General features: G+C 39.6%; 2 protein-coding genes across 4 annotated transcripts in view; both read left to right on the forward strand.

The window, feature by feature from the left end:
- The window catches only part of crocc2 (ciliary rootlet coiled-coil, rootletin family member 2), a 40,951-nt gene extending 24,175 nt beyond the window's left edge, over positions 1–16,776 (forward strand). The window contains 17 exon segments of the mRNA XM_044128645.1: positions 212–381; positions 712–882; positions 2,528–2,662; positions 2,752–2,892; positions 5,955–6,193; positions 6,286–6,445; positions 6,525–6,692; positions 7,834–8,218; positions 8,699–8,829; positions 8,918–9,038; positions 9,115–9,278; positions 10,364–10,804; positions 12,718–12,867; positions 12,951–13,142; positions 13,670–13,801; positions 15,828–16,007; positions 16,095–16,776. Coding sequence (XP_043984580.1) covers positions 212–381; positions 712–882; positions 2,528–2,662; positions 2,752–2,892; positions 5,955–6,193; positions 6,286–6,445; positions 6,525–6,692; positions 7,834–8,218; positions 8,699–8,829; positions 8,918–9,038; positions 9,115–9,278; positions 10,364–10,804; positions 12,718–12,867; positions 12,951–13,142; positions 13,670–13,801; positions 15,828–16,007; positions 16,095–16,178 — 3,164 coding nt within the window. The 3' untranslated portion in view covers positions 16,179–16,776.
- Positions 16,777–17,186: 410 nt separating this feature from the next.
- The window catches only part of sned1 (sushi, nidogen and EGF-like domains 1), a 35,888-nt gene continuing 28,880 nt past the window's right edge, over positions 17,187–24,194 (forward strand). Inside the window, exon 1 of one of the 3 annotated variants that reach the window (XM_044128635.1) lies at positions 17,187–17,839. In XM_044128635.1, the coding sequence (XP_043984570.1) occupies positions 17,633–17,839 (207 nt within the window). In that variant the 5' untranslated portion in view covers positions 17,187–17,632. The remainder of the gene's footprint in view (positions 17,840–24,194) is intronic. The other 2 variants (XM_044128634.1, XM_044128636.1) reach the window with 2 other exon arrangements.

The raw sequence follows: 24,194 nt of genomic DNA on the forward strand, positions 1-24,194 counted from the left end.
TGACCCTGGTCTCTCTGCTACATGCAAACACACATGGATCAGATAAATAGTGCTAAGCTCCAATGTTCCGGGTAAACACATGGCTGAACATGGGCTGCATATGCAACTCCCCAAAAAACATGTTAATAATAACACTTTAACATCTCTTCGTGATGTCCAACTCAGTATTTCATTACTAGCCCGGGGTTCACACATTTATTTCTTTGTGCAGGTGACGCTGCTCAGATGCGTGTGGATGCCGAACAACAGCTACAACAAGCTGCAAAACAACAAAGACTGTTGGAGGAAAAGCTGACTGAGGTGGAAAGAAATGCCCTTTTGATGCGGAACAATACAGAGCAAATTCACAGAGAGCAGCTGGAAGCCGAACATAAGCAAACGGTAAATCATCAGCCTGTGGACCATGTTGCAGCACATGGTGCAGCACCTGGCTAGTAAACAGTTTTAATTTATGTGCACACATAATCAGCATTGGTTACAGCAGCCTGCATTTAAGTCATTATGATGACAGTCGGACATAAAACATTAAAAGGTCTAACCTGTCTTCAGTTTGTGTTCACTCCTCTCCATTTGTTGGCATGTATTCCCACATAAACTCACAATGGCTTTAAAAATAACACCAGCGACTTTGTTGTCGTGGGCATTCGCATATTGAAGATATTGTTTCCAGATCAGAACTGAAGTGCGTGCCGATGTTTGACGTTTTAACAGGAGCAGCGGTTTGCAGAGCTCGCTGTTCATCAGCAGCAGACTGAAGAGCAGCTACGCGAGGAGCTGCGTGCGCACAACCAGAGGGCGCTGCAGCAGGTGCAGGATGAGCTGGCAAAGCTGCAGAAGGAGTTCAGCCAAAGGCTCCTACAGGCTGAAAGCAAAAAGCAACAGGTGGTTCCTATTTAAAAATACATTTGTCTTTATTCAAGTATTTTTGGATATGTTAAAGAATTATCCTATATAATACATAGTTGTATTTTAAAACTGACAGGAAGTGGAATACTGTTCAGTACAGGACAGCATTTTATTGGTATTCTCTCGTAAAACACTTACTGTATCAAATTTCAAGGAAGGTTTATCTAAACTTGCCAGTTCCCCATGTGCAAAGTGTTTTATTGAGATGTTGGAGACCACGACCAACAGGTGTGCATTTGTGAAGTGGAAATAAAAATTTTAAGCATTATGTCTATTCATAATCAGTCACATCAATCCCTCATTTTAAAGAACGAGTCTTTGTTTTGTTTTGGGTTGCCTTTACCCAAGCTCACTCAGATTGGATGGAGAGCATCAATGAACATGAATTTTGGAAGCCTCTTCTGATTAAACCTTGTTATGTCACATGTTTTCCCACATTTCCATAGAGGATAGCTTGAGAAAATCCACGACCAATAGTCACACTGTCGACAGATTCTCAGACCTGAGCAGTGGATCTCTGCAGCCCTGCCAGTGTCACCATTAACCTCTTGATTCATGCTTCCCTGCATGACCCTGCCATGGTACATTGTTTATAGATGGACCCAAGCATAGAAAGCAGGAACATGTTAACAATGGATTTATTAATAATAATAATAATAATAATAATAATAATAATAATAATAATGTATCTTATAAATACAGCAGAGAAGAACAGAAGAATTAATAACTATGAGAATACAAACATAAATAAAAACAAGAATACAATCATGTATAAATCACCGCACTAGACCGTGATTTATCTCCACAGTGTTACTCTTGAAAGTGTTTGCAATGTTTCTTGTCGTGACAAAATGTTTTGTCACTTGTTCTCTCAAGCAAACCTCTGAGGGTAAAGGTTTGTATACTATTGCAGGTCACACTTGTAGCCGCAGTATGCAATTTTCATAAAATAATATTTACATGTATGTTAAAACTGTTACCATGTCATAAAACCATAGGACAAGCGTGAGTAAGCCAGGGTTAAACTGAACTAGTATTGTCTGAAGAAATGCAGCGCTTTTGACCAAAAACAACCAATCAGAGCCAGGAGGATATCTTTAGCATTGTCAGTCAACCTTGTGTACGACTTACAGTTACAGAAAATATATTTATCTGCCGTCCTCTGTGGCTATGCTAACTAGCCTTAGCATTCACAACAAGATCTGCTATCAGGAAAAATCTGTATGAGAAAGCAGAAGGTCTGCGCTGCAAGTTGACTGACAGCGCAAAGATCCTCTGGGATCCATTGAGAACACAGGGAGAAGGCAGAGGAGCTTGATTTATTTTTTATTAATTGTCTATCTTATAACATACTGTCACAACATAGTGACAGTATAATTCAGAAAATATGTAAAAAAGAAAAAGAAAAAAATATATAAAAGTTACAGGCTGCAACTTTAATATTCTCCTTCATAGCCTATCATTTGTGGTAAAAGTGACATTTTCTTCCACGTCAGAACTACGCATTAGAGAAAAGTAGAAGGATCAGAAAACTTTGGCAAGTCACTATCAGCCCAAGAACATCCAGCTTTATTTGCCACTGACTATATATTAATCTGACCTCATAGTGCGTTGTGTCCAGGCTTTATTCCAGCAGGAAGCTGAGAAAGCTGCCCTTACAGAAAAAATAGCATCCCTCCAACAGGATCTGGCTACAGCCAGCATGGAGACGGAGCGTATGCAGAGGGAAGCGCTTAGCAGACAAGAGCTGGACAAGGTAAAAATATGTCAGGGCTACACGCTGAGAGTTTAGTTCTGTTGTGAGGTGAATGTAGCTTCATTAATTTGTGCCTTTTTATGTTGTAGAATGCAGTAGTTGTTAGGTGTGAGCTGAAGGACTTACAACATAAGTTTGAAGAATCCCTGGCCTCTCATCAGAGTATTAGGAAAAGTCTCATGGAAAACATCAGAGAACTCAACCAACACAAAGAACAAGCAAAACAGGAGGTAGATTGTTGAAGTCATTTTAATTTTTATTTTATTATTTGAAGTAACAAGATTTGGCATTTTCCTGTAGAGAGGCTTGTATGTAAAACAGTGGTGCTCAATATGTCAATCCCAATTTACCAGTCAATCGCAAATCTACTGTGGGTAGATCGCATTACATTAAAAAAAAGAAGATGTCAGATGTCCCCCCCCCCAGACAAATTAGGAATTATATAGAGTGAGGTAAAGAAGAACTTATTGGCTTGGCTAGCATTGAAAAACTCTGATCCTCCTCTATCATCTCCAAGAGTTTGCATTAATTAGAGCTGGTCTAGGAAGAGGCATTTAATAAATGAAGATGTTGACTTTAGCTGTTACAATAACCTACTAGCAGTGACGTGCCATCAGGTGCAGAATTGAGCTGTACAAGGAGAAGTGTTGTGGTTCCCTCCCTTAAGGCTCCTACTCATTTTTAATTTACTTTTTCAAATCCACAAGCGGGAACTGCTGCCATGTTGACTCTAATATTAACATAAAAATGCAATTAGAGACCATAATTTGGCTCACTAGGACAGGCAGGGCGCAAGCAACGAAGACGGACCGCAGAGAGAGAAAAAACAAGGGGAGGACACAGTCCCTGGTACCATTATATGAAATAAAAGTTTGACTTAACCCCTTGTGTAAATAAGCCAGCGGGGGAGTGTTTATTTTCTCCCTCGCAACACCAGGAGGCTGGCTCCACTGGGACTCCTAGTCCCCCTCTCCCAACCACATACTGGTGTCTCGTATTCTCCACTCCTCCCATCCCTGCTCTCCCCAAAAATCAGATAAAATAAAGGATAATTGGCCTGATCGGCCCTAGTTTGTTTCTTCTCACATTAGCGTTTATGAGAAAGAACCATCTTGTGTGGGCTCTAAACATAACACTCTTCCTCCCTTTCCCCCTCCTTTCGCTCCTTTCCCTCCACCAGTTCTTGGTAGGCTGTAATCTATCATGCTGTTCTGTGTGGATTTTTTACACTCTGAGCTGCAAAGAGAAGATAAGGAGAGACAGAACCTGGCTACAGGCCTAACAGCCTCTTATCTGTGCTTGGATAAGTTTAGGCCTCTGCCTCTCCAACTACCAACGACAACACGTTGCTATAAAACAAAATATAGGTCACAGAGTTTCTAATAATTCTGTACACATCCTTTTAAATAGCATATTTTAAATGTTATAAAGAATATATTTCTTACACATTAATGTCTACGATCATCAAACTGATTTTAAAAGCAAAGTTCAAAATGCTGTTTTTAAATGATAATTTAATTTATTAAATGGGCATGATTAGATTAAATGGACTTTTTTGAGCTTTACATCATGTAATAATGTTATTCCTTCCATGAAAACCATACTTGGTACGTTACCTTGTTTCTTTCATGCATGTTTGAGAAATCCTTTAATCTCCCATGGCAACCATTCAGCTGTGCAAAACTTCTGGTGGGACCAAGCAACACCTCTGAGACTCAGCTCCTCCTCTGAGTTGCAATCTTCAAGTTGAGCTTCTGCCTTACAGAGCAGCCCTCGCCTTTGACTCACCGCCCAGCTCCTTCAGACTAGCCAGCAGCAATTAGCAAACCCCTGATGGAACTGCTGAGCTCATCACATGAGCTACTACTCAGTGAAACACTTATAAAAATATTATAAAAGAGTAATGTTATGATGGCTTCCTGTAGGCGGAGATTCATTAAGAGCAGGAGGGTTTAAAAAGGAAAGAAGTACTCAACTCAGATAGATAGATAGATTTTATTACAGACTCAGAGTCCAGATTACATACAAAGAGAAAACAAAGACAATAAAAGAATAAAAAGTACAAAAAATAAACAATACAAACAGACTGGTTGTATATGAAAAACTATTGGTCCTCTCTGGTAACCAATGAATTTGGTGATTAGCCAGGTGTTTTTTAGACCCTCTAAACCTATGTTATAAAAAACAGAACCTATCGGACAACAGAAAGCAATCTAAAAGATTTCAGCAACCATCACACCATGCATGGATCTAAATAAATTCAAAAACAGATCTGAAACAAAGTCGTTTTTGTCTGTCCAACGGGGAAAGTGTACAAAGCCATTTCCAAGATTTCGGGACTCCAGCAAACCAAAGTGGGAGCCTCATTCACAACCTTCACAGTAGGGCTACCAAAATTATTACAAGAGCGCATCTATAATTGATCCAGCAAACATCTAAAGCAGCACAATCCTCGTTTGGCTCTGTGTCTATGATTTAACAATAAGAAGAGGAACTGGGAAACAATGGCATTTACGTCATGAGAAAGTCCAAAACCACTGTTGGACAAAAATAACAAATAAAAAAAAACCCACGAAGGCACATTTTACATTTTCCAGAAACTGAGACTTTCTGGAAAATAATTTGTGGACTGATGAGACAGAAAAATAACCTTTTAGAAGGCGTGCATCCTAATGCACCACTTTTAAGGCTAACGCGGCATTTCAGAAAAAGAAATTCAAGCTCAGTGGTGGGGTGGGATGGAACTGCTGCTAGCAGACCAGCCGTAACTGATGAGACGATGGATTCTGTCAGTATGAGCTTATGGTCCAAAATCCTCCGTTATGACAGATTTAAAACAAATGTGTAAGGAAGAATTTGCACAAATTAATCCACAGTGAAGTCGCAGACTTTCTTCTAGTTTAAAAATTTTTTTATTTTTATTTACCAGGATTATTTGTTTATGAAACTTGTTTGATCTAATAAATTTGAAAGTGACAAAAGGAATTCCATAAGGACAAGACATTTTTCTCCTGTTAGGTGAAATAATCTGCCAACAGAACTTGAACCTTTTCACCAGGAATGTTTGACTCTAGACAAGCTCCAATATTTTGCTGAAAAGTGAGTTTTGTCATATTTCAAATGTACTGAGATATTTGCAGTAGAGACTAGGCCAAAAATACTTGGTAAGATTTTGTTTTTGCAGTGTACTATTGTATCAAAATGTACTGCTTTCATAAGTAATCATCAGATCAATCCTCAATTAAATTGCACTCCGTGTTTTTTGTGTTTTTTTTTTTGTTTGGTCATCAAGTTAGAGAATCTTTGTCGTCGACTGCAAGAGGCAGAAGATAGTCTTCTTGAAGGGAAAAAAGATCTGACTGAGGCTAACAGAGAGCTTCAAGGCTGTGTGCAGGAGCGAGACAAGTTACGAAAAGAAGCACTAGAGCTGAGGCGAGAACTGGCCGATGAGACCAGAGAGAGAGAAGCCATCCAGGTTTCTAATCAGGAGCTCAGAGCTTTCATCAAAAGAGCGGAGAGTGAAAATAACAGGTGCAGCCATTCTACACAAGTTTGGATATGTTCCTCAAAGTCTATTTCTGCTCAATTTCAATGTTACACCCCTTTAATCTCATGTTGACCAGCCTCAGACGAGTTTTGGAGGAGAAGCAACATAACGAGTCCGTCTTGGAAGAAAGTAGCAGCTCAACATACAAAGAGGCAGCCACTCTGAGGAGCTCTATGAGGGAGCTGGAGAAGTCTCATCTGGAGGCCCGCAGAGAGCTGCAAGAACTACGCAGACAGGTGGTAGGATTACTTCGACTTATAATATCTGTCTCACATGTTTTGCTTGAATCAGTTGGTGGAATCTTTATGCCATCAGGTAAAGGTCCTTGAAAGCGAGAACAGACGGCAGAAGCAGGAACTGGAGGAGCTGCAGAGCCAAATATGTCAGGAGGAACAGAGGGCAGAGGAAGCACAGCGGGAGGCTTTTGTTCTCAGTCAGAAAGTGCTGGAGAGCGAGGCTGCCAAGGAAGCAGCGCTCAGTGAGGTAAGTGGTAAATGATCTACTGGTGTTGGTGTTTTGCTTTTCATTTGTGTTTTCTCGTCTGATTGTTTCAGAGTTCTTCATTAATGGCTTTTGGATTTTTTTCCCCCTTTATCATATGGAATTAATATCAGCTACAACATTTAATTTCCTTTTGGGATCAATAAAGTATTTTTGAACTGAATCAATTTATTCATCTGTGTTCCCATAAGGAACACAGATGAATTAGGTCATGTTTTATTAATTCATTCCTTGTGTTTAGCTTCTTACTTATTGTTGTGTTCTCATTTTGCATTTTAGTTCATTCTGTTATTCTTGTTCTCCTTTAGTTCTGGTCCCTTTAAGTTGTTTGGTTCCTCTGGCTATATAACTGCACAAATTGGAATAACAAAAATAAATTTGCTTAATGGGAACAGCTAATTATGGAGAATTTTATTGTGATATTTTCTGGTAGTGTTGTGGAAACAACAAAGATTATGACTAAAAAAAACAACTTTTTGTTTATATTTTAAGTAACTGCATGCATGGCATGGCACAGCATTCATAGAGCCGTAAGCACAAATATTGTTCTTGAAAAACTTTCCAATTTGAAATAGGCTTCTTCAGGAGACCAGTTACTTTAAAAAGTGTGATTTATATTATCAAGCAGGACACAGTAACTTCATTCAAACCTTAATTGTGAATTTGCACATATATTTTAATAGTTAAAATAACATTTCCATTAATACTGTCAATTTAGTTCTTTTTTTATTTACCATCAGTGACTGACATTTATTATTCTGACAACAATAGATCTAAATTCCTATCATAAGAAATTTTTCATGATAAATTATAAACAATACAATACATGCTCATCCCTATTACTAACCACTGTGGTTGTGTTATGAAGGTCAAATGACTTTGCAAATTAAAGCTTCCAAACTATGCTTTCATAGTTTGCTAAATCACCTTTTTCTTTTGCATTCATGTACTTAAAGATGTAAGCCGTAAAGTCCAGCTAGTTTACAGGACTCAACAAATGTGTTTGACGACACTGTCCTGTCTTTAAAAGTAAAATATTATAAGGGACATTAAGATATTTAAGTCACCACACAACACATCACCTGCACAGTGCACACAGACAGGACTGTGGCTTTGTTCACAGGTTGCAGGTCTGCAGTGTCATGTGATGAAACTGGAAACAGCTGAGCGGCAAAGTCGAGAGCTGCTGCACGAAAGAGAAGCCAATCAGCAGCAGAGCGACCAGAGGCACAGAGAAACCACAGCTCAGCTAGAAGAAGAGCTGGAGGACTCCAAGACGCAAATCAACAAACTTTCTGTCGCACTCAGTCTGGCTGAAAACAGGGCCCAAAGCCTGGAGGAGCAGCTAACTCTGAGCAAAGCTACATGTCGGGACTTGGAGCACCAGCTGGCTGGGTTGAATGCAGCTCTGCACTGCACTGTTGGTGTCAACCATGTGGGGCTGTGGCACAAACGTGGATCACAAACAAGATCTTCCTCTCCCTCAAGGAGACACTTCCATGTGACAGGTAAAGATGACATTGTATCATGTTGCAACACTACAAAAAACACAAAATCCTTTGAAACATTTTTCTAGTGCATATATCTTAGTACAGTTAAGACCAAAGTAACTTGCAAGTAATTTTTGGGCAAGATGTAGGAGCTTGTTTTAAGTCAGTAATTCCTTAAAATTTATGAAAAATTACTGCTGCTATTGGCAGATTGTCTCAACTACAACAAGACATTTTTCCAACGTTATAATCTGCCAATGAAACTAGTACTTTTTATCAATATTAAGGAGACTTAATAGAGGAGACTGACTTAAAACAAGCTCTTATATTTTGGTGAAAAGTTAATTGTGTGTTAGTTTTGTCTTACTTCAAGTGTACTAAGATATTTGCGCAAGAAAAATACTTGGTAAGGTTTTGTGTTTTTCGAGTGAAGATACCCTGCAGTTGTCTTTGTTTCTTTTGAAAGTATGGAAACTAAGACATGCTTTCTCTTATCAGAGGGAGAGTATGGACCAAAAGAGTCTGGACTACCCTTGCTTAATTCTGAAGATGAAGAATTAAATGTGAAATATGTGCAAGCAACTTTGCAGGAGTTCATGAAGGAACTCAGGGATGCCAGAAGAGCAAAGGTATAACTCAAAGTCTTACTAACATATTGTAATCCTATTCTTAACATGTTTAACAAAATCCTAACGGTGAATCATCTTTTTGGTTTAGGATGAAGCTCAGGCCCAGATAGTCAGTCTGAGTCAACATGTGACTGAGTTGAAAGTCTCTCAGGAGAAGTCGCTCAGCCAGCTGCTGGAGGTACAGCACTCCCTCAGGCTATCAGAGGAGGGTAAGGAGTCCCAACCAACAATCAGAAAATATCAGTTGCTTATTGACAGACATATGCAATGTTCTTACTGCTATAGGAAAACAAGAATTGGCACAACAGTTGCATAAGGTGCAAACGTCCCTCACCCTGCAGCAGGATGTTGCACATCGTAAAGAGAAGGAAAGCAGAAACCTTGAGGGTCAGTTGGCTCAACTCAAGACTTCTCTTCAAGCCTCTCAGACTGAATGCAGGTCATTGCAGGTATGTTAAAGACATAGGGATAGTGATTTTCCAAGAGACTAAAGTTGTCTTCAAACATGCACATTAATGTTTATGTTGCATTGTTCAGTGGCATCTCCAAGAAGGGAGCAGAGGGGGCCATTGCCCCTTAAAATGGCAGAGGGGGCCATTGCCCCTTAAAATGGCAGAGGGGGCCATTGCCCCTTAAAATGCCCTGAAAGTAATTTTTATGTCATAGAAAGGCATACAGAGTCATTTTCTGCAATGAAGACATAAATGTAAAACCCAATGAGCAAATTAATACAAAATAATAAATAAATTACACTTGTTTTTCATAGCTGTACCTTCCTGTTAAAAAGACATCACCAGATGTCTTTTTAACACCAGGTGATGTTAAAAACACATCACCAGATGTCTTTTTAACACCAGGTGATGTTAAAAACGCATCACCAGATGTCTTTTTAACACCAGGTGATGTTAAAAACACATCACCAGATGTCTCTTTAACACCAGGTGATGTTAAAAACGCATCACCAGATGTCTTTTTAACACCAGGTGATGTTAAAAACGCATCACCAGATGTCTTTTTAACACCAGGTGATGTTAAAAACGCATCACCAGATGTCTTTTTAACACCAGGTGATGTTAAAAACGCATCACCAGATGTCTTTTTAACACCAGGTGATGTTAAAAACGCATCACCAGATGTCTTTTTAACACCAGGTGATGTTAAAAACGCATCACCAGATGTCTCTTTAACACCAGGTGATGTTAAAAACGCATCACCAGATGTCTTTTTAACACCAGGTGATGTTAAAAACGCATCACCAGATGTCTTTTTAACACCAGGTGATGTTAAAAATGCATCACCAGATGTCTTTTTAACATCTGGTGATGTTCTGCATATCATCACCTACCTAAAGTAATGGCCTGAGTCTTTTTTTTTTTTTTTTTTGCCAAAAGTGATTTATTTATTTATTTGGCGTAAATCATCTTTTGGCAAAAAACGACTTAGGACATTTTTATAGGAATGCAATGATGTGCAACACACACTGTGCTGCCTATGTGAAGGTCTGCTAAACGAGTGTGTGAAATATCTTCTTTAGGACAAGTTGGAGGTCTTGCAGGAATTAGAAATGGGTGCAAATGCTGAAAACCAGAAACTGAAAAAGTCTCTGGAAGCAGCGCAAAGCAGAGCGAACCACATGGAGTTATCTCAGTGCACCCTTCAAGGTGAGCTACAGAGGGCCCACCTCAGAACAGCAGAGCTGGATGCAGAAGCTGCGGCACTTCGGGAAAGACTTGCAGAAACAAGACGAAAACTGTGCGCAAGTGAAGATCAATGCGCAGCGCTCAGGGTCAGCGAGGAGAGGTTGACGGTGTCGCTGACTCGAGCTGACCTGCATGAGAATGGGCTGAGGGAGCAGGTTCGCACGCTTTCAAATACCATAAGTCGGACCGGGAAGAACACTGAATGTTTGCATGAGCAAGTAACCGAGCTGCAAAGGGCTCTGACTGCTAGCGAGGAGGACCGAAGACTGCTGCAGGTAAAGTGTATTGAACAGTTTCTCATAATATGAATTAAAGGAGCAGTATTATGTAAAATCGACTTTTTTTTTTAGCTCTACATCATGTTCCATCACCTTGAACATATCTGGAGTGTTGCCGTGATTCTTGCATGTATTCCCACGGCAACCATTCAGGTGTGCAAAACGACTGGGGATCCTTCTTTGAGGATAAAGCTTCTCCTCAGAGCTGCAGTTTCCAAACTTCCAAGCTTTTGCCACGCAGAGCAGCCTTTCCCTCAGTCCACCACTCAGCTCCTTCAGACTAGCCAGTAGCAATTAGCAAACACCTAGTGGAACTGTGCATCTCACTGTCTCCATGTCAGCCAGACATGCAAATAGCATTACAGGAGGTACTTATAATGAGAAGTAGCTCATTATAGGAGTAGCTTCTCATTTACACTGGTTAAAACATTATTAAGGGGCTAATAGAAGAGCCACGTTGTGATGACTACCTGAAGGAGGAGATTCAGAAAGAGCAAGAGTTTTTGAAAGAGAGTTTTTGCTAAAAGTAGTATCAACTTTAAAAGACCTTATCGACGGCAACAACCTGACACACCGTTTAACGTCACAATCTCTATACTTTTTTATTTGATTCTCTGGAATTGGAAATGTATGAAATTTTATTTAGGAATTTTGCATGTTGAGATAAGTTTGGAAAAGAAAACCTGAGTATGGAAAAACGCTTCTCTTTCCAGACTTTATTTCGTCATGGAGAATTACTTGAATTAATATTTAAATCACGTCCTTTGCCTTTCTCCGTCACAATTTGACTTTCGTCTAACTTTTAAAAAAAAATCTTTTTAGTTGAGTTCATTCATAACAACATAAGTAAGCAACAACAACAAAACAAATAAATGCCCACTCATAAAAAGAAAAAGGAGCCATTTTCACAATTGTACAACCTGTCTGGTTGATAAACTGGGTCTGGTTTAGACAGAAAAATAGGGTTTGTGGTGGTTTTGTACGTAAAAAATAAATGTATCACAGTTTACAAACTGGGCTAACTGCATTTGACAAATACTTGATATTTTACATAATGAATCCGAATTGATCTATGTTGGTACAGAGCCCCAAAAAGCTGTGAAATATTTCTTTACCACACTACCAAATCAGAAGGCAAATTCATCAACATGCTGCTTCATGATTTGTGGCATAAACAGAGAATAAAACCCTATTAGGGAAATATACTATTTGCCAAAAGTATCAATATAAGGTAATTTTAACTCACCTAAAGGAAAAATCCAAAAGTTTCAGACTTTGACTTGAACTTTTATTTGTCATTCAGACAACCCACTTACAGTGAACACGGAACAAAATTACATTTTGTTTGACTCAATGACTAGAATTAAGAGTTACCTTTGAGGCAACTCAAAAATGAAATTACAGAATTCATACAAAATAAGCATAAAAAATATCCACAAATGACCATAAAAATCTACAAGAATGAGCATAAACATCTTACAGAATGTAAGAACATGAAGTATAAATACAGTACATATACGGTGGCACCCATGAGCGTTGACTACTCTCACCACTGTTGCATTATATCTATTAATATGTTAAACAGTACCTTGTTGTTGCTATTGGTTACTGCAGAAGTTGAGGATCAATCGGAGTTCAATAGTCTGATTTTCTGAAAAAGTGTAGATTTTTCACAAGGTAAAGTTGAGGGAACCCTGCGTATTGTTCTGAAATATTAAGACAATGAAATAAAAATAAGCAAACATTAGGAACAAAATGAAGCATGACCAGAAATCTCTTGATTTGCTGAAGAGAAATCTCATTATAACATAAAGAACTAATAAAAGCCTAGGGCTATTGTACAAACTTGCAATGTTTTCATGAAATTGTGTGATTCTGAAAAGTATATTTGAACATCTGTATATCCATAGGAGAGCTTGGATAAAACCCGGGACGCACTTTCAGAGAGTAAGAGGCTGAACTACTCACTCACCGAGCAAACCCAGAACCTTAACTCAGCACAACAGGATTTATATGATAGAATATCTGAGCTGGAGAAAAGTAACCGGACGCTGAAGGAGGTGAGCCACACTGCACTCCTGTGAGTGATGCTGCAAAGGACGAGGCTCTTTTCTGAAGTATGAATTGATAAACTCTGTGACAGAGTCAGAAGCAGCAGGAGGAGGCTCAACTCCAAATGTCCATGCACATCGACAGAGAGAAGAAGGAACTGCAGGAAAAGCTCGCCAACATGCAGAGCTCTTTGCAAAAGCTTCAGAACGAGAAAGCAAAGATGGAGAAGACGTTGACACACCTCAGTAAAGACAAGTCTGCACTTAGAAAGACATTAGAGAAAGTGAGTCTTCTCATTTTAAAAGCCTCATTTCGAAAGTACTTTTTAAAGAATGCTATATATATATATATATATTTAAGACTTTCTATCTTAAGATTTATTTTGCAAAGATTTTTTTGGTCAAAAGAAAAAAAAATAAATCTGAAACATCTGAATTATATGAGCAAGCCAAGCCACAATTGGCTTTAAATGTAATTAAAGTATCTTAAATTCAATTCTGCGACTGCTGGAAGCCTTTATACAAAAGAAGCCAGAACTGAAGTAGTATGTGCTTAGTGTTGCTCAGAGACCTTGCTGCCACACTCTGGACTCTATGAATACATGCAGATGCAGGTACACTGAGTCTTGCAGGAACAAATTATTTTTGTAATTTAATCATTTTTGCTACATATTAGCTATATTTTTTGGTATAACGTTGTCCTAAAAGATCCACAAAAGAAACAAAATTTTGCTGATTCGTGCTACAAACATACTAGAACTTGAATGTCGGAAGAGTTATGGTGAATTTGTTACCTTTGCTCTGTTGACAGGTGGAGTTGGAGAGACTCAGAAAAGAAGAGGAGGTAGCATCTGTTGCCAGTGAGAAAGCCCAGCTGGAGCAGACACTGCAAAGCCTGGAGAAAGAGCTGACTGAAGAGCAGAGAGTAGTTCAGACTCTCCAGGTAAGAAGATCCTCTAAACATGGGCCATGAGGGAAGACGTGCTCTGAAAAAAAGGAAATGGGAAATTTCAATCAATTCTAGCTCTCATGTGTTATAGTGGCTTGTTAAAATATTTATGTCTTTTGATCTTTTTCTCACTTTCATGTATTTCATTGGGATTTTTGGCCATTTTAACTACCGATCCACTTTTTTCCCTTCCAATATCAATCCCGATATCTGAGGTTAACATCAGCCAGTCCAATGCAAAAAAAAAAAACTGTGCTGAATTAACTTAAAATGTTTCTTTTTGTTTAAACACAGACACAAATGTACTGACTTCTCCATTTATTTTATAACTCTGCACCAGCGCAGCACACTTAAATACACCAATAGCTTCACAAGCACAAGCTTCAAAGTTATAATTAGGCGTTATAATCCTAATTGTTCAGTCAGTGCAATTAGGATTATAACGCCCAATGGGAAATAGAAAATAAAACTGAAAACAATAGCCTGACTAATTTGTTCAAACATAAAAATAAAATAAAAAACTGCAACAAACTTTCTTTCAAATGGTTCAGAAATGCAATTAGGAATTCTAAATATAATGTAAAATAAATAATAAAATATTACGTCTTTTGGAGCACAAGGCATAGAATTAGACTGAATAGATCTACTATTGGGCACATTGTCACGATACCAATACCTGTATCAGGACATATTGTTATCGGATCAGTGCATCAATTCTAACATCTGGTTTGAAAAACCTTTTGTTTTTCATTCTGGCTGTATGTTTAATCAGTTCAAAGTGTTTTACATGACAAAAACGCAAATGTCAGCAATTGAAACATTAAACATCAGGGTAAGGTGAAGCTTGAAGCTCTGTCCCAGTTATGTCTGTGCCAGCATATAACAGCCTTTCTTTCAAGGTTGCCCTGTATTTAGTCAGCCTCCATAACTGTTGACCAGCATCCTTGCTGGAAAAAAAGCTCCATCCTCTCTGCATGGTGTTGTCACCAGCATGTTTCACCTAATGATGGTCTATTTAGTCATTAGACAGTGTTATTTTTTTCACCACACGTAAAAATTTAAGGTTGCTAAAAAGGCTTTATTGCGGTCTCATCTGACCAAAGCACTGCCACATGTTTGCTGTGTCCATTACATGGCTAACAGCAGACTTTAAAAATGACTTCCCAATGCTGTATCAGGATCTCTTCTTTCATGTAGGTCATTTTTGTGGAGTGCACAACCAAAAGTTGCTGTATTTATTTAGGGGTACCAAAGTAAAGGTCAGGTTTAAGTCAAGTCAAGTTTATTTGTGTAACACATTTTCAGCAACAAGGCAGTTCAAAGTGCTTTACATCATAAAAACATCATGAGACCATTTATGAAACATGCAGTAAACATTACATCTTGTCAAATACCGCCATCAAAATCATCAAGCAAATACACACGAGATATGTTGATCTTTGTTCAACTTACTCCCGATGTGTTTGCTTATCTGAATCAGATTTGTAAAAAAAATATATATTAAAATATGTTTTTTCTTCTTCTGTATCTCCTCTTGGTATGCAACATATAATCCTAATATAACATTTTAAAAAATCAGTCACAGGACTGTAACAAAATGTGAAAATATTCATGTAATATAAATACTTTTGCAAGACATTGTATTACATTTAATTGTTTTTAATTTCTTAAATAAATGAGCGATGAACAAAAATATAATTCTTCAGATTTTGTCACAAACACTTGTCACAAACATGAAGGCGTCTTTGTGAAGACTCCTTCATGTTCAGGTGTTATGTCATGTTTATGACGGTACCATGTCAGTCTTATGCACACGCCGTCAAATAAAGTGTTACTGATTTTCTTTGTACTAAAAATTATTTTTAACTTGTGGTTGGAAAAAACAACTGTCAGTTTAAAAAGTCCCTTCAGTTTCCTGATTACAAAAGAAAAAGTGAACAACTTTTACCCCTTCCCCGATTTATCTGTTTCTTTCTACTCTCTGTTTTCAATCCTTGAAAACTGAACAAACTGCTGATAGATCCAAATCCCAGAGATGGAGCGCGCTCATGCACAGCACCTCCTGGAGGTGACAGCCCATCATCACAGGAAACTGGATTTAGAGACGGAGCGCCTGAGGGACAGTCGGCTCCAGGCAGAGCTGTCCTTGGAGACCAGAGAGATGGCTCACTGCCAGAGGGTCAGACACCTCGAGGAACAGGTATTATACCTGCAGCTGTAAAAATATCCACCGACTCTTACCCTCTTATTATAATCTACATTCTTCCTCCTTCCTGGTCCCCCCCAGGTGCTGGCTCTCAAAGAGCAGCTCGATCGAGAGATGAGAAGGCGTCAGGAATATTTCATTCAGATGCTACAACCCGGTGTGTAGGCAGTGAAGTATGTGGCGCCTCTGTGTTCTTCCTCCGCTGTCCTCCTGGAATCTTTCCAACATCTGCTTGCGTCAAGCCACAGCCATACTTGGAAGCGCACAAAACGCGCTGCCAAGGCGTTCGCGGCCGCCCCGCAGACACACATGCGCGCGGGATTACGCTAATCTGCGAGAAAGCTCAACTACAACAAACAATAAGCACATTGTTTGGAAGTGAACTGGATGTGCCACATTGTTTTGTGGGATTGCTTCGTGGCTCGGAGAACTTCATCTGCCCAATTACCCCGTGATGAAAACCTTTTGTTAATTTGGGTTTTGATTGATCTGCATACTCATTTGTTATCATGGTTAAGTGGTCGTTTCCTGACACGATGAAATTCATTGTTTAATTGATCTAAATGAGAATAACTAAGTTTAATTATCAGTTAATGCAAATATGAAGTGGAATTGTTTGAAAGTTTTGCATCATCTCATATTACGAAGTGTTCTGCAATGTTAAAAAGTTCCCATCATTGTCAGTCAAAAACAACTGTAAACTTTCACAACCGCATGCAGCATCTCTGCTCATTTATTTCAAATAAAAACATCCATACATTTACAAATATGCACGAGGAAGTGTTTATTAAGACTTAAAGATCCTGTTTGTCAAATATTCATACTTTAAACCAAGCTTAATATTCTCTTGCTTTCTTTTTTGTATACTGTGTGAGCTTTTTTTCTGTTTTGTTTTTTGTTTTTTTCTCATCTCAAAGCCAACATGTTAGTAACTGCACATAGAGAGAGGTTAACTGTGCGGGGGGAAAAATCTGTCAGAGTTTCTTTAAAGCAGCCCTTTGATTAACATAGATCCACCCAGTGGTTATCCAGTTACCGACCTCTCTCTGACTATTGGCCGAACAGAGTTAATTATGCAAGGTAGTGAATCCCCTGTGGGGGAGGTGGGGCCAAAAGCTGAAAGAACTCTTTTGGCAAGCAGAATAGAGCGTTTATTGAGGATATTTCTAAGCTGACCATCAGGGACCAAATCACTGGATTGTTTTTAAAAAAGAAAAAAAACAACAAAAAAAAACAGAAAAACATCTCAGCTGAATCACGCTGCTCTCCCCCCACACCTCTCTTCTTTCATTTCTTTCCCTGTTTCATTTCAGTGAGACGGACTGTAAGCTCACGCGGCGGCCGGCAGCAAGCAGAATGCAAGGAATCTGCTGTATTCCCCCGTCTCACACAAGAAACCCAGCTTGCTGCTGAAAGGACGAGTGAGAGGGAGGCAGAGGCAGATCCAAGGAGGGGGCAGCGGTCGGGGAGGACTCCGGCTTCGCTGCGACTCAGAGGAGGAAAAAGCGCCCGGTCTTGTCCTGTTCTGCTCCACTCTGCACTTGTTGCCTGAGGTGTGTGAGCTCCTCCCTCCCTTCCACGGTGCCTGCTGTCAGCTCCATCCCTGGGCGGCCGAGGCCATGCTGCTGCTGCTGCTGCAAGCCCTCCTGCCCTGCTTCTGCACCCTGCTGCCTGGGGTGGAACCTGCCGTGTCCCTGGAGGACTTCTACCCCTTCGGTCCTGACCAGGGGGACGCCCAGACCACCGCCCAGGACGACGGAGGCTCCGGGCTCCGGGAAATCTCTGTCGCCTTCCCGTTCTTTGGTGACAGACACTCGGGACTCTACGTGAGTAGATGAAAAAAACTGTGTGTTTTCTGTCTGAGTTGGTGTGTCATCACAAGCGTATGCGTGGGTGTGTGTGTGGTTGGGTAAAGGGCAGGTAGCAGTTGAAGCTGACAAGGTGTGATTTGTGCAGGGTGGGTGTAGATGAGATCTGGTGCACAGCCAAATCCTACACTGCAAAGCCCGTTCAGAGTTTTCGCTGAGTCCACTGTGTAATAATCTCATTTGTTTAAAAAAATATATAAAAATACCGGGCTCTCCCTCTCCCTTCCTCCTTACATCTGCTCCATTCCTGCACTCTGCTTGCTCCCGAGCACACGTGGGAGACCAAACTATTAGCAGAACAGTGGTAACCCGCCGTTAAAAGTAAATCTGCGAAAGAGCCTTCTGAGGGAAATGACAGTTTGTGTTCAGCATCTGTGAGTAATTCTTCTACACAAGAAGCTGGGAAGAAGGGGAGGAAATGCGTGCGCCAGAAAGAGCAAAAACAGTGCTCCTGGGAGGAAACTGAAAGGTTTGACAAGGATTTTCGCGCAGCGCAAGCGAAGCATCCTTTGATCTGCCTTTGTCATATATTGGGTTCGGCTCCAGCAAATGGAAAAGGAAAAGGCAGAACTCTCTTAAATCAACACCACCTGTTGTGGTTATGCATCCACACTTTCTCTCCAAATCTGCCCCTCCTCGCCTGGAGCCGTGCCTGTCCCCCCCCCCCCCTCAGCACCCCTCCCATTGGGATCTCTGGCATTAAAAAGACTGAGGAACCATGACGACAATTAGCAAGGTCAAAAGGTCGTCTTCCAAAACACCATTTCTCTCGCAGCCTTCTGCAATAGCACTAATCTCCACCTGTCAAATTAGACAAGATAAGACAAGCTGCAGGTTGCTTGACTTGTTGATCTCAGATCAAATTAGCATCATGACGGTCGCGAAAACCAGGGCAATCAGGCCCTGTTGCGTATGATGCTATAGTGCTCAGCATTTTCAGTCGTTTGTAATTCTGAAGTCGCGGAAAACGCCATGAATGAATCATCCTAAGATGACGCTCGCTCTTTTCAGCGGCTCACCTGAATCCATTAAACATCTGCTGCAAGGCGTGCAGGCCGCGGGGCGATATCTGCCGTCGGGAGGCAGATAGTATTTCACTCAGCTCTCAGGAATAAATTTCTAAATTTCTCCCAGGAGCTCGCTCCAAGCCTCTGGGCCGCTGCCACAAAGAAGCCGTGGAAGCAGACCGATTTTAGACGCTGTGTGGGTGCTGTCTTACTTCATTAGCATTACTGAAGCTTTTGAGCCCTTGAAACCTTTCGCAGCAGATCCTTTTTAGAACTATATGATCCCTAATATGTGCTATTTCCAGACACAGAAGGAATTCAACCTTTAGTTACCGTGATCTCTAAATGTCACTTTAAACTTCTTTTATTGAACCCAGGGTCTTTCCCAACTTCCACTCCTATTTCTGCCACATAGTAACCAGGCTTGTCCCACTGTTATGGTTTTGTATCTGGGAGTTTTCTCGTGTTGCTGGGATCTCTTCTTCTACTCCTCCTCCACATCCTCCCCTCCCTCTCCTCCCACACCTCAGATAACATGGCAGGGGTCTTTCCCCTCTGGAACTGTCCGGCTGCTTGTATCTGAGAAACAACCAATCACTTTAACAGAGCTCAGATGTGTGTGCGTAACCCCATTAGGAGGTTCTGAACGATTATCGTACTCAGATTAACCACTCCCATTGAAGTTGAGCATAAGAAACACAAAGGAGGACATCCAGGATCAGAGAAACGACACAAGTTTATGAGCAGATGTGAGAATATCCCTGTCTGATCAAATCCACTTCTTTTTTGGAAAGTATAAATATACATAACCTATTCAATTTCTTTTGCAGCCAATTTCCAAACTCAGTTTTCATCAAGCTTTCAGCGGCTCATTAATTATTGATTTTTGGAGCAGAAGCAATGAGTTGGCACATGTTTGGGAGAGCAAGGTTTTTAATAAAATTTTAATGCAAATCATTGCAGAGTTGACATATTGAACTCTTCAGAATCTTACAGGAGAAATTAGTGTGTACAGCATTACTAGCATGATTAAAAATTGCAGTTTTCACATGAATCCTCCAATGGAGACTGAAAACTATGGCAGAAATATAATCTCATTAGAGCCAGACATTTATTAGACATTGAATTTATAATATGTACATACATACATATAAATATTCACACACTTTGTCTGAAAACACTAAGTGAAATATCTTTACTGAATGTCTTAGCAGTTCAATATTGCTTTTAGCACTATATTACTATTTGTACATTTATCCTACATATATTTTTTCTTTCCTGCAACAGTGGAAAGAACTGTTGCAGGAAAGAAGTGTTACTGTATATGCATACAGTAACACTTGTATGCATATATATATATATATATATATATATATATATATATATATATATATATATATATATATATGTGTGTGTGTGTGTGTGTGTGTATTTATTCACACATAAGGTCTCTGTGCAATGACACTAAAGTAAGTCTAAGTCGAATATAAGAGAAAGTTTATTTCTGTGCAATTATGAATGATTTTTTTTTTTACTTTAATTTTCCCTGGAGAAATTCACCTTCAGAAAATTTACCTACAAATACAAAAATTAACAAAAAATTCACTTTGAAAAAATCGGCTGTGAAAATTTTGTGACGAAAGCCAAAGCAATGAGCGGAATATCAACTTGATCACCTTTTAACCAATCTCTTAATTAGCTGCTTGGTGTCTCAGAACAAGAACCTCTCCAGTTATTGTCATCAAATCAGTCAAACATTTCCCCCATTTTGAGAGAAGGGAAAAAATAACTGGCAAAAGATACCTGGTGTTCTGTTGTAATCTGTTTAAGAGAAAAACTCCTCACAAGTCTTCCTCCCGCATTCTTAGTGTGACACCCAGTCAGACCGTCAGTACCCAAAACCACAGAAAAAGCAACCTTCCAAAAGAGCACGTGGTGTACATGTGACCCCGTCGGACTGCGCACAGAGTAAAGAGCCTGCGGGTCCAATGGACCCCGTTTCTTAAGACTGTGGGACGGTCTTAAGCCACACTAACCAGATAACCATTAAGAGATGCACCTCAGGCCCGCCCCAATGCAGTGGTGTCACATGATCAACCTGGTGTCCCATGGCAACCATTCATATGTGCCAAACATCTGGATGGACCTCATAATGCCTTCAAGATGCGCCTCCTCCTTAGAGATGCAGTTTCCAAGCTGTTTAGTTTCGATCTAACAGGGACGCCCTCCCATGTGCAACCAAAAAAACCCTTTTCACCGTTTAACTCGAGCGCAATTACAAAAGCAAGTGGAACCTTGAAGTTTGAAAATAGTAGCTGACAGGTGGGAGTGGCAGAGTGTTCAAAGTACTTCATCCCACATGATCAGCAAAATAAATGCTATTATTCCTTTCTAAGTGGGACCAAAACAAAGCAAAAAATACCAAGAACGGTTAATTATCCTATGATCTACAGCACAACTACAAATGTAAGAATTAGTGATTGTGGCCTATTAAGAGCAATGTGCCCTTAATGGACAACAGCTGCAATGAAAATCAAGGGTGGATGTTTCAGGCAGCTGAGCAGCAGCTCTCAATCATATAACTTTCAGAAGCTTATCCCAAATGGAAAACACAGGCTGTAGCAGTGGGCTTTTGTAAATGAGCAGTTCCAAATAATATAAAGCAGCCGGTTGGAGGCTGTTAAACCATGCAGTGCTACAATCGTTTTCTCTTTCTGCCTGACTATAAGGAACCTGCAGAGCAACAAGACGCTCTGCTGTTTTATTTGCTGCTCCATGTGTCGAGTCTTTATCCTCATCAGGGATACTTGTTCATAGAGATGCACAACCCAGGCTCCCGGGTCCAGTAGTTCAAATTTAGGACTAAAACACAAAAATTTCCTGTTGTTTTTTTGTTTTGTTTTGTTTTGTTTTGTTGTGTTTTTGAGTCAGAAGTTGTAAAACCCAACACAAAATACAGGAATGACAAGATTTTCTAAATTCATGCATTGACATTCAGCATTTACCTCTACTGTGTTATTTATTCAACTTGAAAAAACGCATCACATCATGGTTGATGATGTGTTTCTGGACTGAAAATGGTGAGATGTTTTAGTATTGATGCAACTGGTTGATAGAACAAAGATCCAGTTAGAAAAAATATCTCTGTAGGCAAACTATGAGTTGCATCTATATGTTGTTTTTTTTATGTATGTGTGGGATTAAAGGTGTAACAGAGGGATGTTGAAAGGGTTGAATTTCTTTATAAATGAATGTTCAACATGAGGGATTGCTGATAAATAACAAAATGAAACTGTTCCTTGATACTCATTCAGGTGGAGTGAAAGATGAAACTCTGTGATTTGACAAAAGTTTCAGAGTTTCTGTAGACAGAAAACTTTCTAACAATAAGCTGAAATTGACTATTTTGGGAAGAATTACAATGATGGAATTAAATAATATAAATATGTACTTTTTAAGAATTTATTCGAACTAAAATGCTTGGCACACAAATCGTTGTGTCCTACTTGTCTTTTTCTTCTTGAAAGACTGAATCTTATAAGAGCAAACCGATCCCAAAGGCAGAAGGAAAATGTAAGTGACTCCAGCAGTTTTTCATCATTTAAAATACAACACAGTTGAATTAAACATGCTATCTATTTGAAATATTAAAGAATATATATTAAAGAAATGTGTTGTCTGCTGTAAGTCAACAACTCTTTCTGAGCCAGGGCCGAGAAGGTACAAGTGCACTGGCTTTCTCTTGTCCTGCCAGCTACCTGGACAAGGTTGTAGCTGTGGAACCTCACTTTTTGACAAGAAAAACTCATGTTTTCCCAAGCTGATCTATGGCCCTCTTTTTCATTTAGAGCTTTGCTTTGGCTAAGCTTAAGCCAGAAGAAAGTTTATTTTAACCTATAAAACTGCCTGGCTCTAAAGAAAACCACCCAAGCAAAATCCCTGAATATATCTGGCAAAGAAATCCCCACACAAAAAAATACAAAGAAAAAGTTGGTTGCAGTATGAAGTGGTAGTACTTAAAGTGAGGGATACATCTTCTATGATTGACTCATTGCTACGAATGGGCATTTACCGTATCATTAATCGTTTTATCAAGATCAATTTCTTGCCATGATGTGAATTTTGATTTATCGTTGTCGTGATAGATTCCAAATAATGGTGTCTGTATTGTCGGGATTGTTATTTTTACTATTTTCTCCACTCTTTGTTCAATGAGAGTGTCAATAAATTTGAAAATATCATTAAATGCAGCTACTGTGAGCAGCTCAGTGTCACAAATCACATTTCTTTTTGTGGCAGCTGTTCTGAAGTGTATTACAAATGGCCATGTTTTTCAAGGTTAGCATTTTGTTTGTGGAGCTATGACTGCTGTGTCATGCAGTCAGACATAGTCACATAAAAAAGAAGTAATGAATAGTTCTCATCATCATGTTTATTGTTATCACAATAGTCCCACAAAATGTCGTGATAAAACTTTAAAGGGCCAGTGCTATGTAAAATAACACTTGTACGTTATCCCCTCATCAAAAATATACTTTTCATGCATGTTTGAGAAATCCTTTGATCTCCATGGCAACCATTCAGCTGTGCAAAACGCCTGTGTGAACCTACTGCCACCTTTGAGGATGAAGCTCCTCCTCTGAGCTCCCAGCCTCACAGAGCAGCTCTCCTCCACAACTACCCCACTCAGCTCCTTCAGACTAGCCAGCAGCAATTAGCAAACACCTGGCGGACCTGCACATCTGCGGAGCTCATTATAGGAGCTACAATTCAGTGCAGTGCTGGCAATAAAGGGCTAATGGAGGAATGTTCAAATCCCAATTCAAACATACTTTATTGATCCCAACGATAAATTAAATGTTGTACTCAAAAATTCCGATTCTTCAAAGATGACTTCCAGAGTTTTAGAAAGAGCAGGAGTTTATTAAAGAGACAGAAGCCAAATTTTAAGTCACTAGATTATAAGGCAAAGTTCTTTCGGGTCGGATTCAATATGTAGAGCATTTTTAAAACAACTTAAGTTAACATAGTTACTTAATAGTGCTAATAAATGGCACTATGTGACTGGAAAATACGTAATACTGCCCCTTTAAGTCCATATTGCCCAGCCCCTACTCGTTGCATCTCTCTTCTACTGGTGTTTCCAACCTAAGTCATGCTTACAGCACCACTCAAGGCAGCTCTGAACCCCTTTACTTTCTCACATCAGTGTGATACAGAACCTTCCCTCCCTGAATGTCACAGATCAGTTAGGATAAGAGAAAAAATTTATTTTTTTTCCTCAAATGTTATTTCCATGGGAAAGC

The sequence above is a fragment of the Gambusia affinis genome, linkage group LG10, assembly GCF_019740435.1.
Source record: "Gambusia affinis linkage group LG10, SWU_Gaff_1.0, whole genome shotgun sequence".
Classification (NCBI taxonomy): Eukaryota; Metazoa; Chordata; class Actinopteri; order Cyprinodontiformes; family Poeciliidae; genus Gambusia; species Gambusia affinis.